General features: G+C 39.1%; 1 protein-coding gene and 1 pseudogene across 1 annotated transcript; both read right to left on the reverse strand.

The window, feature by feature from the left end:
* Nucleotides 1-9,276: 9,276 nt before the first annotated feature.
* LOC149184637 (alcohol dehydrogenase 1-like) lies at nucleotides 9,277-12,970 on the reverse strand. Its single transcript, XM_089415403.1, has 7 exons — nucleotides 12,931-12,970; nucleotides 12,621-12,757; nucleotides 12,379-12,425; nucleotides 11,924-12,249; nucleotides 11,732-11,814; nucleotides 11,475-11,550; nucleotides 9,277-11,335 (listed from the first exon to the last, which is right to left on the reverse strand). Exons 1-7 carry the CDS (start codon nucleotides 12,968-12,970, stop codon nucleotides 11,265-11,267), a joined length of 780 nt encoding a protein of 259 aa, XP_089271529.1. The 3' UTR covers nucleotides 9,277-11,264.
* A 733-nt stretch (nucleotides 12,971-13,703) lies between these two features.
* On the reverse strand, nucleotides 13,704-15,631 carry LOC149184638 (EP1-like glycoprotein 2; annotated as a pseudogene).
* Nucleotides 15,632-17,249: the final 1,618 nt, after the last annotated feature.

Consider the following 17,249-nt stretch of genomic DNA (forward strand, 5'->3'; position numbering starts at 1 on the left):
AAATATCTCCAAGGGACTCAAAATTATGGCTTATGGTATCCTAGAAATACAGATCTTACTCTTCATGCCTATACAGATGCAGATTGGGCCGGAAGCGTGGATGACAGGAAAAGCACAAGTGGTGGTGCGTTCTTTATGGGTCCCAGACTGGTCTCTTGGTTCAGCAAGAAACAGAGTTCAATTGCCTTGTCTACAGCTGAAGCAGAATATGTTGCTGCTGCATCTTGTTGCACCCAACTCCTTTGGATGATGCAGACTTTGCAGGATTATCAAATCACTTGTACACCTCCAATCTCTATCTTATGTGACAACACAAGTGCAATCAGCATCTCAAAGAATCCGGTTATGCATTCAAAAACCAAGCACATACCAATCAAGTACCATTTTCTCCGGGAACAAGTACTTGAACAGAAGGTCAAGTTGGAGTATGTTCCTTCTAAGGAACAAGTTGCTGATATTTTCACCAAACCATTGCCCAGGGACACTTTTGAATACCTCAGGCAAAAGCTGGGGGTTGTTGATGCATCATCTTACTGTTGATCATCTTCCTATTGGTGGTATAGGCTCAGGGGGAGCACATAATGCATTGTTGGCATTATGGAGAAGGAGATCTTGGAAATAGCTGCAATATGTCTCTATCTCCTTCATGATGGATTTCTGGTTACAGATCTGGAGATGCATGAGCATAGGGGGAGCATACCCTTTGCTCTTGATGTCAAAGGGGGAGAATGAAGCTGAAAATTATGTGGTTGCCATCAAGTCCAAAGGGGGAGATTGTTGGCATTATGATTCAGGTGTTGTCCTTGATGGCAAACCCATTCAGGTGATAAATCAAGAAGGACGCAGGAAATATGTTCAGCAAGTGCGTCCCCGCAGGTATACCATACAGAACCCGCGTCCAGGGACGCCGGCCAGCCGTTCAGGAGGTGCGTCCGCCCAGTGCACACATTTCAAGGCAGAGAAAAGCACGTGGGGGTTTCTTGCGTGGTATTTAGCCGACGGTTTTGTGTTTCTATGGTGTCGGCTCGTGGTATTGTTCCATGTTTTGGGGAGAAGCTTGCCTATATAAAGCAAAGGAGTTTATTTGGATTAAGCATCATCTTGGTTGAATATCTTTTGGTGAGATCTAGTCCAGATCTATGAGGGCGAATCTTCTAATGGACTGTGATCTCTATGGCGCATGATCAGATCTGTGGATCTGAGTGTTTGGGTTGGTTCTGAAGTCCTCATATCTTTTATATTTGAAGGGACGCAGGTTCAGTGAAGGGCAAGTGCGCCGGGACGCAGTACAGTAAAGGCTCAGGGGCGTCTCTGAGGCAAAGGACGCGGTGCGACTGTGTTATTGGGTGCGTCTCTGAAGCAAAAGACGCGGCGCGATAGTGTTTCGGGGTGCGCCGGTCGCAGCAAAGCATAGAGGAACAGTGCGTCTGCACGCAGAACAGCGGAGGGTAGACTGCGTCCAGTCGCAGGCCACAGAAAGAAAATATGCGTCCCTGTCTTAAGATGATCTGTTGACTGTATATTTCTGTTCATAAAGTGTTCTGGGTTATTTCTGTAATCACTGATCTGATATCTGTAGTGGACTGTATCTGTTATATACTTGTTGATCATTTGATTCTTCATGAAAAGAAGTAGGGGGTTGTAGCTCCCTTCCAGGAGAAACTGGAAAACGAGAGAGAGTTGTAGCTCTCTGCAGGTTGCAGCCTGCGTGCTGGTAAAGGACTGCACCAGTACAAAATCATTGTAAAAGAATTTCTTGAAAGAAGATAGAGACATATTGCAGCAGGTGGTTTTCTCCCGCATTGGGTTTCCACCTTACATCTTGTGTTCTTTGGTGTGACTGTCTATTTTCTTTATTCAAGCTCATTATTTTATGGTACTGATATGCAAGAATAATTCAAAAGATCAAATAAGGAAGATTTGGTAAATTGCTTAAATAATACTGATTCACCCCCCCTCTCAGTATTATTTCCAACAGAATGATGATAAGCATAAGTTCTAGGGGCTAAATTTCACTAATGGGCTAATTTTACATGCTTTTGTCCAAAAAAATATTCACTATTTTCCATTTATTTAAAAAAAATCCTAAATTATGTGGAATAGAATTATTTAACTTTAAAAGTCACCATATATATATATATATATATCTGAATATTTCTTGCAAAAATATCAGCAAACATTTTATAGTTTAGATAATAAAGATTAATAAGGTTGACCGAGTTTTCTACACTTTAAGATCCATGATGAAATTCTAGTAAGTTATATGGTCATTCTTTAGGGCATTACTATTAGCAATTGTCCTTTACTTTTATCTTTATAAATCCAAATTAAGATAAATTTAAATCAATTTACTTAATGTAATATTAAAAATAAAATATGAACCCTTGAAGATAAAGCTACTATCCTAGAGCACAATTATGCGCGGGGATTTTTTTGGAGGAGGAAGAATGGCGTGCTCGGCTAGGTTCTCCCTGCGTTCCAATGTTTCCCTGGACAGCGCAGCTCGGGCAAGTCTCATCCCTTTCATGCTTGGATTCCCTGGCTCCGGTTTCGATGTGGCTCTGTTCACTACTCTGGATCCGCTCAGCTCAGAGGCAACATAAGTCATTTCCAGCGAAAGAGCAGATTTTGGTATCCACGATTTATTTCAGGTTTGCTTAACGAGTGAAGGTGCTTCCCAAGAACCCCACAGGACCATTTCTGACGGCACGAATGGATACGCCTTCTGGTTACAGGGGGAACAACAGCTGCTTGAGATATTGCTTTTAAAGTCTGTGGATACCCTACGCTCTCTCCCAAACCGCTTATGGGCGGGGAAATGGGTCATAGAACATGTATGTTTTCCTCTGGAACAATCCACGTCCCTGCGGTATGCTAGGATGTGCGGATTGGAGGAAAAAAATTCTTCGGGAAACCTTAGTCTCAAAAAATATGCAAAATGCCGAAGCAGGGAGGATGCGCGGCAAGTGTTTGACGAAAGGCAATACAGAGATTTGGTCTCACGGAGGACCCTGATCTCAAGCCACACGCAGAATGGTTTTTCTGAAGAGGCTTTGAGAAACCTTCACAGGTTGCAATGTTCAGCCACCGTCTGCGCTCAGCTAGGCCCTGAAAAAGATGGCGCGGCGAAGGGAAAAAAGAATCAGACACAGATTGGGCTCTCAGCAAGCAGTGTATGCACCAGATTCCTCTCATCCCAGATCTGCAGAGGAAAGCAAAAAATGGATCAAGCAGCATTCCAAATCCTGATCAAGCTCATCTCTGGCAAAACTCTGCTACAGTGGGTGAGCTCGTCGGATCTTGTGCTGGACCTCAAACATGCTCTGGATCTCAAGCTGGGTATACCCTTTGCAGCTCAACGACTTCTCCACGAAGGTAAACAACTCGAGGATCATCTCCCCCTGTCTTTTTACAGTATTAAGAGAAATGCATCCATTATTTTTACCCTACGTCTGAGAGGGGGAGTTGTAGGACAGTCATCCTCAGCTAAGTCGTTTTCTTACAAAGAAGTTGTCCATGCTCAGATGCCTAAGAGAACAACTCCACCAGCTCAAGCTCCCAAGCCCTTTCTGGTGGACAAACTGGAGGAAACCCCCTCCATCGAAATCATGCACCCAACGCTGGATGAGCTAACCCAAAATCTTGCAAATCACGCCATCATTTGTAGGTTCAATGGGCTATGGCCACGCACAGCAGACCTCTACCAATGGCTTCACTCTAACTGGACCAACGATTGCCAGGTGTTGTTATGCTCAAAGGGCTTCTTCATCGTAGTGTTTGCTCTTGATGTGGATTACCAAAAAGCTTTAACTGCAGGCCCATGGTTCTGGGGCTCAGCAGGTTTATTCCTCACCCCCTGGTTCCCAGATTTCGATCCCGCTACAGCAATCATCACCAAGCTCCCTATCTGGGTCAGACTTCCAAATCTTCCGGCACACCTATGGCATTTTGCTGTATTCCAAGGGATCGGCAATTCTCTAGGACGCTTTCTAGACACAGACGTCTCTAGAGGGGAAAAGGGCCTATACACCTTTGCCAGAATCTGTGCAGAAATAGATATAAGCAAAGGTCTCCCTGACCAGATCAATCTCAAAATCGGAGACTTCCATTGGACTCAGAACTTGGATTACGAGAACACAGCCTTTCGCTGCCGAAACTGCCATCTCACAGGGCACCTTCAGAGTTCTTGTCCCACGATGGCGGCCCAAAAGAAGAAAGTAAAGCCTAAGCAGAAATCCAAAAGCTGGAAGCCTCATGATCCTCCCCCCATGGATGACTTTGATTTCAGCTCGGATGAAGAGGAAGAGGAAGTGGAAGGAATGGAAGCGAAGCCAGCTCAGGATCCGCCTTCGACTGATCCTAAGGATTTATCCGTCCCATCAATCTCACAGAAAAGAATTCATGAATCCTCCACCTCGGATTCAGACAAGGAGCCTTCCCCGACAGCTCAGCTCAGTTTGCAAATCATGCCGGTTCATCAGTCTCCCCCTGATTGGGTCAAAGTTGGGAAAAAGAAAGGGAAAAAATGCCGAATAGTTGATTCTACACATGTTGGGTAGAATCCTCTGTTTTGTTCTCGCTCTTCTGTTCTTCTTGTTTCTCCCTTGCTCAGTTCAGCTCTCTTCTCTTCTTCGTTTAGGGGCCGAGGTGGATAGCATATCCTTACCGGCAGCCTGTGTTCTTGCCTCTCTTGGATGTAACTTCTTATTGTACAATATTTCCTCTTAATAGAATTAGTTTTTACAGAGAAAAAAAAATATTAAAAATAAAATATGAGTTTAACATAAATTTATACTAATCTACTCAATGTAATATGGAGAACTCCCTAATAATATACAAAATATTTAAATTAAAATGTGTGTAGTTTCTTTGGGGAGGATGGAGTGGTTGTCACAATGGGATGTTCCACTCAGTGTCAAATCCTAGGAAGGATGGAGTGGTTGGCACAATGGGATGTTCCACTCAATTTCAAATCTCCCGAGGATATGTTGCTAATTCATAAATTACTAATATGTGAGTGATAAGTAATATCATCTCATAACAATTTTTTAAAATGATTTGAATTTAACATTTTTAAACATGTAAATCACATGGAAATATTTTAGAGCTATAAAAAAACGAATTGTTATTTTATGATCTAAATTTCACAATATAAGTGTTTGATTTAATTGTGGGTGGAGTGGATAACTATTTTCCCTTAAACTTAATGGTTCATTACACAAAATCAAATTATTATTACTAAGAATTTATAGAGAGCTAGTAACAAAAATAACAATAAGTAAATTAATTTTCCAAACTATATTGAGAAACCAATGCTTAAAAAATTGAATCATTAAAACTAGTTATAGTAGATATATATAAAATGTCAATTATTAAAAATTATAAAAAAATATTATTAATTTTATAACAAAAATCATTATTAATCACAAATATTACTCTAGAGATTTTATATATGATATAAAATTAAGGTAACTATAAAATAAATGCTAAATAAAAATGTTAATAGATATTATAATAAAATCAAATTCATATTACTCAGAATTTACGGAGAGTAACACAATTAACAATAATTAATTAAATTAATTTTCTAAACTATATTGAAAAATAACTACTTAAAAAGCTTAATCACTAAAATTAGTTATACTATGCATATATAAAATATGTCAGTTATAAAAAAATAATTTTTTTTTTTTTAATAATAATAAATTAAAAAATTAAAAAATAATATTAATCACATATTATTTTAGAAATTTTATATGTGATATAAAATTAAGATAGTTATATAAAAATAAATGGTTAACAAATGTTGATATACATAATAAAACATTATGTCATTATCTCATGATACATTTCAGTTTTTATTAATGAGAAGCTTGACTTGACCCAAGAGTGAATTGAACCTATGATGCACTTTAACAACAAAACATGACCAATTGAGCAAAGCCTCATAGTTCATGATATATCTCACATTACCAACGTTTAAAAAAAAAAAAATTAACTAAATGAAAACTTTATTATTATTAATAATAATTATAAAAAAATAATAAATTAGCATGTGGGTTAAATATATATATTTAAAAAAACATGTAGCAAGATTCTTAACTATGAAAATTCACTTCTATTTTACTATGAAAATTCTTAACATGCAAATAACTTTCGTTTCAATACTATGTACCATATCAATACCATGACTTACTAATACCATATGTCCAAAAATCATAACTCATATTCTTATAACATTGTCTTTAATAAATTAATTAATTAAAAAATAAAATAACATAACTTTTTAAAAATAAATCTTTACCTCCGAACTATCCTTAAGAAGTCTGAGAGCCTCATTATCCCTATTTTTAAAAGTGGGGATACAAATAACCCCTCTAATTATCGAACAATTATGATCAGCCCTCTCTTAGCCAAGTTATATGGTAGTATTTTGGAAAAGAAGTTAAGCATATGGCTTGAAAGTGAAGGTAAGCGGGCTAAAGGCCAAGCAGGTTTCAGAAGGCATCACTCAACAACAGAGCACCTTGTTATGCTTAGGATCATTGCGGAGGAATGTCGTAATGATAAATCCAATTTATTTTGTTGCTTTGTGGACTTCAGAAAGGCTTTCGATACGGTTCCTAGATACAACCTTTGGAATAGATTAGAAGAGCTAAAGGTTCCTCTCGAGTTGAGAGCTGCCGCTATAAGGTTATACGAGAATGTAATTGCCAAGCTAAAGAGCAATGAAGGGTGGTCGAAAGATATTAAGTGTAACATCGGAGTTAAACAAGGTTGCCCCCTCTCCCTACCCTATTTGGCATTTACATCGATAAGCTCGAAGGCTATTTAGAGGAAGCAGGATGTGATGGCACGATCTTAGCTGGGATAGTCGTCATCCTTCTTCTTTATGCTGACGATATTGTTCTTTTGACAAGGTGCCCATCTGATCTTAATAAGCAACTCAGACTTCTTAAGGATTTCTGCTCTACCATGGGTATGACTGTTAACACTGACAAAACAAAAGTTATGATTATCAAATCCAAGAAGGACACTTACGCTAATTTTATGTATGACAATAATAACTTGGAGGAAGTGTATTCTTACAAGTACCTAGGAATTGATATTCATCACAAGCTCAACTGGAACCATAGCATTGAGAAAATGATTAATGGGGGGTGGAAATCTTACTTTGATCTTGAAAATAATTGTAAAATAGCAAACCTTGTAATGTGGGATAAAAAGAAGTTCCTCTTTGAAACTTTAGTCACTCCTGTTATCTTATATGGCTGTGAGGTTTGGGGTTGCAGCATCTCCAGAGAATCATGGAGAAAGATTGAGCAAATCCAGAAGCGTTTTATAACTTATAACCTGAAAATTAAAAGTAATACACCCTATCCTATTCTCCTTATAGAAGCAGGTCTTTCCCCTATTGAGAGCCTAGCTATGCTTAGATTTCTGTTGTACAAGCACAAAATCAGTAAGATAGACGATCATAGACTTCCTAAGCTAGCTTTAAATTCTAGCCAAAACCACCTAAGGCTCAATCGAGGGTGGCATAAAGACACAAGGGCCTGGTTAAACTATTGGGAGGTCAACGAAAATGATGCATTGCAAAACATAAATAACATTAAAGATATTGTTACTTCTAAGTTCAAAGAAAAAATGTGGTGTGAGAAAGACTTAGCGGCTAAAAGAAAATTAAGTTATTATAAGAAGGTCATCAACCCCACCCTAGAAGATCAAAAGTATCTCTCTATTTTAACTAGCTCAAAGAAGAAAATTAATATAGCAAAGATTAGAACGAATTCTCATGAGCTCCATAGTGAAACAGGTCGTTGGGTAGTTCCTAAAACGCCATGGACGGAAAGGATCTGCCATATATGTGAGAATAGGAACATCGAGGATGAAAACCACTTCCTCTTAGAGTGCCCCGCGTATAACCACATTAGATCTCAGTTTCACAATCTTTGTTACAACACTGACCTTCCTAGCCTTTTACAATGTCAAAATTATAGTGAGCTCGGGAGGCTTCTCTCCAAACTTTTTGAGCATAGGAATAAAATCTTAAATCAAAATAGATAATTTGTTTCTTTAGGTCCGATAGACCATTATTTAGTCGCAGCGGACGTTAACCATCACCATTATCATCATCATAGTTACTAGCAATTGTCCCAAAAGGTACAAAGAGAGGCCGATAGAATTAGTGAAAGGAAGAAAGTTCTATAGATAGTCAAGCATATATAAAGGTAAGTAGTGACGAAGGCAATATGATTATAATTTCTGACTTTCAAAGGAACTAAAGTAAATATGGAAACAAGCGTAGTGCTGCACAGTGCCTCGGAGGATGTGAAAAAAGTCCCAAGTTTCATGGTGAGTGAATGCACACCAAAATTTAGGGAACTCTTGGACAATGCCTGCATCAAAAAGAGGATGAAGGGCAATCAAATGCACCACAAACCATTCATAAATGATTAAAGAGAATGAAGGATATTACGTGAACACCCATGCATGATTATAATTGATCTAGAGGATGGGACTTACATCTGGTACACAAGTACATACAGTATCTATGATCTGAATCTGAAGACAATGTACAAAAAATAAGTAAAATTTATACTGTGAGGCAGTACCTGTTCGTTGTCACCAACAACTGATTCATTGCCCATAACCTGCAGAAGGGAGTCCTTTGAAGAACAATTCACTGCAGTGGGACCCTTTTATATGATCCTTGATAGCTGTTTGTTGATGTCCCTTGAAGAGGTGAATTGGATAATTTCCTCAAGGAAGTTAAAAGCTAGGAGACGGGGCTTCTTCTGCTCCAAAGAGATATGCCAGGGATCTGCCTTTAACATGTAATATTCTTGTGCACTTGTTCAACATAGTCTAGTCCGATCTCTCCTGTAATAAGTAGAACTAACTGGAAAAAGAGAGATAAATAAATTGTCTCGAGCACTTAAGCAAACCTGCCAGATCTGACATTGACTGCATGAAAGAAAACTTGAAGAGAAAGAGACGTGTTGGTGATTTCAGCATTGATGTCAAAGGTGTATGTGACTGCCAGATCTGACATTGACTGCATGAAAGAAAACTTGAAGAGAAAGAGACGTGTTGGTGATTTCAGCATTGATGTCAAAGGTGTATGTGGACAGTAAGCTTGGCATTTGATGATGAGACGTTGACTGGAACTTAAGTTTGGATGGTGGAACTGCTCTTGAAGAAGGCTATGTAAGTTCATTCGATTGCCTGGCAGAGACAATGCTCCACCTGATAGGGATCAAGCAATCAAGACACTTTGGCAACATTCAAATGGAGGAAAACAGTTTATTGATGAGATAGTCAAGTTTGATGGTAGTGTTCTGGGCAGTAGATACAGATCTCATCCAAACCAATTCCGTTGGATTTAACACAGCATATTAATGCAAAATTTCTGACCTGAATACTCATCCCTTAATGGTGCTCATGATTACAGATACACTGCTCATCTCACGCAGCTGTTTCTGGGTTGCATAAACAAGGTAATGCGTATCAAACCTCCTCAAGGACTTCTTCATACCTTCATCACCATAGTTATGGAGTGCAAAAGCGTTATATTTTTTTTTACTGATCAGTTCTGCAAACACTGTCACAGGTACACATTGCTTGCAAACTTCTGACTGTTATCACTATTTTTTATTTACGGGGATAGCCCTCCTGGTTACCCCAATTTTGCGCAAGGCACTATTGTGGGTAACAGTCCCCTCTTATATTATCATGCTCTTCTTTGAGCACTAACACATGGTGAGCCTTACCTGGTGTAAAAGCTCTGGCTCGATTTGTCATTTTATGTACCAAGTGCAACAACTCTGTAAACACCTTTGCACAGCAGCTTATTATCTTGAATAAGCTTAATAGTCTTTGGGCTGAATATGTCGTTTATCAACTTTCATTTCCAATTATAATTCTTTAGAAATAGACCATTTGGAGCTGTGTGGAAACTTCATTAATACACTCAAGCACTGTGGTGGCATGAGACCATTCATCACATGTAGGAGACAAAGCATTAGTGTATCTTTAGAAATAGTGCTTAAAGAATGAAGAGAGAAAGCATAAAACTCTGTGATATGGTCCATACTCCATAGAGTATCATCCAACAGATTTGAGAGGAGGCATTTAAGCTGGATTTGCCATCGTGCATTGGGATTCATTTCATCACATGTAGGAGACAAAGCATTAGTGTATCTTCAGAAATAGTGCTTAAAAAAGAAAGAGGGAAAGCATAAAACTCTGTGATAGGGTCCATACTCCACAGAGAATCATCCACCAGATTTGAGAGAAGGCATTTAAGTTGGATTTGCCATCGTGCATTGGGATTGATCTAGCGTTCGCCTCAGTCTATAGCTTTGCTTGAAGCTCTACAAGACATCCATCCTTGATGAAGATGAAGAGGAGTCCATCACATCATTTTCTGTAGAATGTCTTAATTTTGGCACAGCAGTGGAAGAAGACATAGTTCTGTAGTGCAAAGAATAGGTAACCAAATAGGAAACTGTGCAACTTTATAAGAATGGGCTCAGAGGACAATTGCGGCATTGCCCTTGGTTGGCAAGTGGTACAACTTGGATCAAATGAAAATCAAATCAAGAAGAAACTTCCTCAACTGTAAGACAATTGATGAGTACTGACAACTTCTAAGTGGGGATATTTGATTGTAAATAAGATCAGAGGTTTACTGAGCCTATGATAATGTAAATTTTCTCTGAGGAGAAGTTCAACAACAAATTTGCTACAGTATGACCACTATTTGAGAAGTGAGTTGTGCAGATGATAGGCACAAGTCACATATCATAGTTAACATTCCTCCTGCAATTTTAGAGTGATGGCAGTCACTGCGTCAGAGGATGTGCTAAAAGTTGGGTCAAATACTCATGTAGTGATCCGATTATGCTAGAAATATTGCAACAAATAAGGGCAAGAGAAATGTACAAGGTTGTTAATAAGTGGGCCTCATCTGCCACCTCCTGCTACACTTTTTCTGCTGAAGCTAATTTCTCTGATATAGTTAAAAACTGTTGTTGCCAAGGTGCATCCACCGTATGTGGACTGGTTGGTGAAGCCAAAGAGCATTTCTGTAAGAAGGCTTGTATGAGAAGTATAAGCACATGTGACACTGCCTCAATGGCAGTTGTTTCTGGAACTTTACTTGCAAATGGTAGTGAGCAAGGCATTGATGTGTTAGTAACTTAGTTCCCACTGCTGCACAGGTAAAACTGTCTTCAGCTTTAAAAGTTAATTAATATAAACTAAGTGACCTCTTGAACAGGCTTGGCGTGGTCCAGTGGGTTAATAAATTCCGTTACACCAAAGAGTTTTGCTGTAAAAGGATCAAAAAAATAAGAAAGGAAAGGCAATTCTTCAGTCAAACATATACACACTGACTCACAAATGACGGAAATGGGCAATTTAACATATATACACTGATTAACAAATGGTGGAAATGGTCAATTTTCAACCTTTTTCAAATCTTTCACTGTTTAAATCGATTCCAATTATTCGAGAAGCTCCTGCAATTCTTGCCCCTTCAGCAGCCTGCATAGATTAACCCAAACAAGATGCGTAACAGAAAACTAAAGGGTACACTCATGATATTGGTCCCAAAATATTCAGGAACAGTGCTGAACTGTTAAATAATCATCATAATCCATTAATGACTGTAAAATAAGAGTATTGACACGAACATAAAGAGAGTACACTTTTCGTTAGTACTTACACCAAGCCCAACAGCCCCAAGGCCAAATACTGCTACTGTTGAACCCTTCTTGGGTTTGGCTACATTCAAAGCCGCACCCATCCCTGAATCCACAGCAAAATGAAGTTTGCATGACATTTCTAATCTAGGAAACGATCATGGGTTTCACAATCATCAACCAAGTACATTAAGAAGTTCGCATGAAGTAGTTACCTGTTGAGGCACCACAACTCAGAACACAGACTTTGTCAAGAGGGGCCTCTGGATTAATTTTGGCAACACAACCGGCATGAGCAACAGTGTACTCGCTGAAAGTCGATGTACCAAGGAAATGGTAAATCGGTTTCCCATCTTTTGAAAACCTTGTTTTTCCATCATTTATCATAACCCCTCTCTCAGTGTTAATTCTCAGAAGATCACACATGTTGCTCTCCTCTGACTTGCAGTGTCTGCATTCTCCACATTCTCCAGTAAATACAGGAAGCACAGTGTCACCCTCCTTGAGGTCAGTCACCCCTTCTCCAACACTCTCAACAACCCTGTGTCAACCAACCTATAGTTAGTGAACAATAAATCACAAAGTTTCTGTCTCTTTTTCCCTTCTGAAATTCTACATGCCTACTAGTATAACTAATTAATTTATTTTGAATAAAAAACAGAGTGCATACCGAGCTGCTTCATGTCCCAAAATGCGGGGAAAGAGAGGGGTTTGGCCCTGCAACAGAAAGCAGTATGAGTATCAGTAATTTAATTTCACTGTTGAAAATATGTAATAATCAATGTTTGTAGTGACTTAATTGTATAAAGAGGAAGCTAATGTATCATACAGTGCAGGGGAATGCCACATATCCAGACTTTAATTTTTATTGATGTTTAATAAATTTAGTTCCAATAATTTTTCAAAGCATACCTTTGCTTCCCAGAAATAAACGTCTGTATGACACAAGGCAGTATAATGAATTTTAATTCTGACTTCCATTGCCTGTGGGGGAGCCATCTCCACTTCTTCAATCTTCAGAGGCTCCCCTGCTGCCCAGGCAACAGCAGCTGCAACAGATATACAAATATCAAAATATATCAGATTTCAAGAAGCACACATACAGTTTGCATAAATCCAACTTAACCCTGAAATTCAATTTTGCCCTGAAATGATATACATGAAATAAATAGAATGTGGCCATGACTCTTTGCACTGAACTGAACTCAACTGGAGTAATTACCTTTGCATTTGATAATCTGGCCTGCAGTAGAGCTCGCCATTTTCCTTTCTGCGCAAATGGTCTTCTCTCGCTATGGTAGTATTATGCAGAACAAACAAAGGCTTCCTTCTTGCGTTGGTGGTGAAGGCAGATATGGTTCCTGAATTTATATCCCACTTCCCTTGAAACACTGATAATCGAATGCGGTGAAGGCCTTGCGAAGTCAGGCATGCCATATTTGTCGGGATAAGCCTCCATGTCATTAGTTTGAATTAATGAGGGCATAGTTATCTGCAATATTTATGGAGTACATGGTTATCTGGTGGGCTTACCTATCAGCCATACAGGATCTATGAAATCCGAGTCTGCGTTTTGCGTTTTTCCACTTAACTGCTAACAGAAACACTTGAACAATTTCCCGCTGAATGTGGATGCCAAGTGCCAGTCTCACAAACAAAAGGACGACGAAAAAGGTCTTTCAAAGGAAGGCCTATCGGCCTAATTATTAAAACTATTTTAAAATATTTCATAAAAATTAAAACTATCATTTTTTAATATTTTGAAATATTTCATAGAAATGAAATCTCATTTACTTAAAAAAATATAAATAATGAAACTAAAATATAATTATATCTGTAAAATATTTATGCCGTTAAAAAATCCATTAAAATAATATATATTTTTTTTAATATTATGTATACAAGTTATTATTATGAAAATTAGATTTTATACCCAAAAAAAAAAAAAACTCCAATATATAAATAAAGTTTAATAAAAATTTTTATTTTAGGTCGTGTGTTCAAATCTCGCTCATACCAAAATGAGAGAACAGTAAACTGATACAAGATTCAGTCCGTGTTATTTTGAATGTACAGTGCACAGCGCGCTAAAAGACAACTCATTCACTCTCAGTCCTCCTGTACTTTGAGGAAAGCGGTGTGGAGTACCCTACGGTTCAGATCCGTCACGACCTGCAGGCTGTCCAGACGGTTGAAAGCCAAGAAGCAGCTGCTGGAAGCCGAACCAGAACCGAAAAAGGCCGCGACGCAGGAGCAGTTGGAGAGACACAGAGCCTTACAAGAAGCAGAAGAAGTAGATGTTTTATGGTCGACGAGGAACTTAGTCGGGTAATAATCCACACCTCCCACTTCCACCATTTCTTGCTTCCCTCTGCAATTCAAATTCAGGGGAAGCCGAGGCAAGCAACCCGCGTCCGGCTGAAACTGTTCCTTCATTTGAAACACGGCGGGCGCTGGGCAACTGCACTGACCATTGGAGCAAATGCCATATGCCCCGCAGACGGACGGCAGGCTGCAGTTGAAACACGACGGGAAGAGCTCGTAATCCACTGTCCAGACCAGAGGATCGCCTCCAAGAATCCCTCTCATCGGCAGCGCCAGATACGCTCTCAGGTTCCCGTCAGAGTCCAATCTCACAAACCTTAGCGAGGATTGATCCCCCGACCTGAAGGTACCGAAAGGCAGAGTATCAGACAAAGAAGTGGGTGAGCATGAAAGATTCGTGTTCCCAGAGCTGCCTGTTGCCGATGCGCTTCCTATGTTGTCCAGACCAAACAGATTTCCGGCGTACACAACTTGAGCAATTAGAGTTCCAGAATTAATGCAGGGATTTTTTATGAATTCATAGCTGAGACCCGGGAAACCCCAAACCCAATAAGGCAAATTATCTTTATAAAGCACCACGCCCCCTTTCTCTGCCACCAGCGAAAAATCCCCTTCTGAGGGATTGGTGGGCGAGGCATTGCTCACCAGCTTCTGCCCAGTTCGAAGAATTTGCCCGATCGTCAGCGTATTGGTGGGATGCTGCCAACTGTACCAGACAGTGTAAGAAGCCAGATTCTGGCATTCACATTCGTCGTATTGTAAAGATTCCAGTTGCCATTCTCGAATAATTCCATAGATTCTACTGAATTACCGGAGGACCAAACTTGGGTGCCGTCTGAGTCCAGGAGGACCAAAATTCCGGCCTTACCAGTGCGCGCGAGCATGGCCTTTTCTCCGACAGGCTTGTTTCGATTTGCGCTCCAGAACTCGGTGCCCTTGGGGGAAGAGGAAAACGGGCTGAAGACGATGGACAGAGTAAATTTGCCAGAGTTATTGTGATCCAAAAATCCCAAGGCGTAATTTTCCCCTGCAATTGTCTTGCCCTGACTGTCCACTGCTACTCTGAAGGTTCCTTCCATGGCTTCCCGTTGCTGTAAGGCCGGGTTGTTGGAAAGAACATAGTCCTTTGGCCATAAAACTGTCGCTGCATTCGCTCCCAGTGGAGGAACAGCGACAAATACTAAAGCTGCCACTGATAACATCAGCGCGATCACAAGCTTCGCCATTGAAATCAAAATGAGAGATTCAAGAAACTGTGGGTGTGGATGAAAAGGGCTTCTGGTTAATGGAATTTATAGATGGAATAATTCCATAAATTTTGTATTCATTGTGGGCGTTGAAAAAATTTACGCGGCGAATCGTCTGTATGCCAGTAACCCAGAAATTTTCTGAGCCGGGGGAGATACAGAGGGGCGGGTGATAGCTGGATCCAGTGGAATGGAATGTAAAATGTGTGAGCATCCCACAGTTTCTGACAAATAGACAATATTCCAGAGTGAAGGATACGTTTGTTTATTTTTCAGGTAAATTTTGGTTTGCAGTAGCCATTTATTCAAGAATGGCGACCAGTAGTGGAGTCCAGTGTCACCGCAGTAACGAAAAGGTACATCATAACCCGCTGCTTTATCACATCTATATTTAGTGTGTGTGGGCTGTTTCTTGCGAAGCAAGTTTCAGGATGGTGCCACGTCATTTACACTGATTTTGTTGAGTAAATGAAATTTTAAATAACAGGGAATGTGCAAGGATATTGCTATATCTATGGAAACAAAAACGAAGAAAACGGATTTTGGATTTTATATTTAAGATAACTTGCGTCATTACATTCATTCCAGTATAAATCGGTTACTAAATGATTCATTCCAGTGTAAATCAGTTACTAAATAGTTCGGTCAGTTACGAGTTATTAATTTAAAAATTTCACAGGCATTTAATTCGATAACTGGTCAGTTACGAGTTATTAATTTGAAAATTTCATAGGCATGGAGAAGTGGAAATCAAAATGGTGGATATCGCGTTCTTGATCATTTGGTGGTTTCTTCTCGGCCGCTGGTACTCAGTCTTCAAGATTGAAAAGGGATTAATGGATCATTTCCAGTGACTATCAAATATTTTATATGTTTTTTTTGCTTGGTATGGTGTCATTTTGACATTTGTATTATTTGTGAATTCAAACGCTGGTTAAATCGCTTCAGCAGAGAGTAGTTCTAGTTCTTCATGGGCTGTAGTTCTAGTTTTTGATGGACTGTTTCAAAGTGTAACAGTTGTAGTTTCAAAGCTTCTTGTATTGTATTTTACAGAATGGGGTTTCCAATTTTCACTGCAGAATCGCTGATTGGTTTCAGATGGTTCTGGATGTTTGTGTTGTTGTAATGGAATATTATTTGTGAATTCAAGTACTCGTTAAATAGCTTCAGCAGAGAGTAGTTCTTGATGGACTGTAAAAGAGTGTAACAGTTGTAGCTTTCAAAGCTTCTTGTATTGTATTTTACAAAATGGGGTTTCCAATTTTCACTACAGCTGATTTGCTCCGGATGGTTTTGGATGTTTGTGTTGTTGTAATGGAATATTATTTGTGAATTCAAATACTGGTTAAATAGCTTCGGAAGAGAGTAGTTCTTGGTAGACTGTAGAAGAGAATAGTTCTTGATGGACTGTAGAAGAGTGTAACAGCTATAGCTTCAAGGCTTCTTGTATTGTATTTTACAAAATCGCTGATTGGTTCCGGATGTTTGTGTTGTTGTATTAAACTGTAGAAGAGTGTAGCAGTAGCAGCTTCAAAGCTTTTTGTATTGTATTTTACAGAATACTGTAGAAGAACTTCAAAGCTTTTTGTATTGTATCTTACAGAATACTGTAGAAGAGTGTAACAGTAGCAGCTTCAATGTATTGTATTTTACAGAATACTGTAGAAGAACTTCAAAGCTTTTTGTATTGTATTTTACAGAATACTGTAGAAGAGTGTAACAGTAGCAGCTTCAAAGCTTTTTGTATTGTATTTTACAGAATTGCTGATTGGGGTTTCCAATTTTCACTGCAGAATCGCTGATTGGTTCCCGATGGTTTTGGATGTTTGTGTTGTTGTGATGGAATATTATTTGTGAATTCAAATACTGGTTAAATAGCTTCAGCAGAGAGTAGTTCTTGATGGACTGTAGAAGAGTGTAACAGTTGTAGCTTCAAAGCTTCTTGTATTATATTTTGCAAAATGGCTGA

The sequence above is a fragment of the Pinus tabuliformis genome, chromosome 3_2, assembly GCF_031772625.1.
Source record: "Pinus tabuliformis cultivar Carrire ecotype Pingquan chromosome 3_2, CPIR1, whole genome shotgun sequence".
Lineage (NCBI taxonomy): Eukaryota > Viridiplantae > Streptophyta > Pinopsida > Pinales > Pinaceae > Pinus > Pinus tabuliformis.

What these genes read in the sequence shown, in the direction of transcription:
- LOC149184637 (XM_089415403.1), bottom strand. Translation starts at nt 12,970, where the DNA reads ATGGCGAGCTCTACTGCAGGCCAGATTATCAAATGCAAAG. An exon ending in TTGGGACATGAAGCAGCTCG is followed by an intron (nt 12,250 to 12,378) that starts GTATGCACTCTG and finishes TGGTTGACACAG; the next exon opens with GGTTGTTGAGAGTGTTGGAG. An exon ending in CAGTGAAAGATTTGAAAAAG is followed by an intron (nt 11,336 to 11,474) that starts GTTGAAAATTGA and finishes ATCCTTTTACAG; the next exon opens with CAAAACTCTTTGGTGTAACG.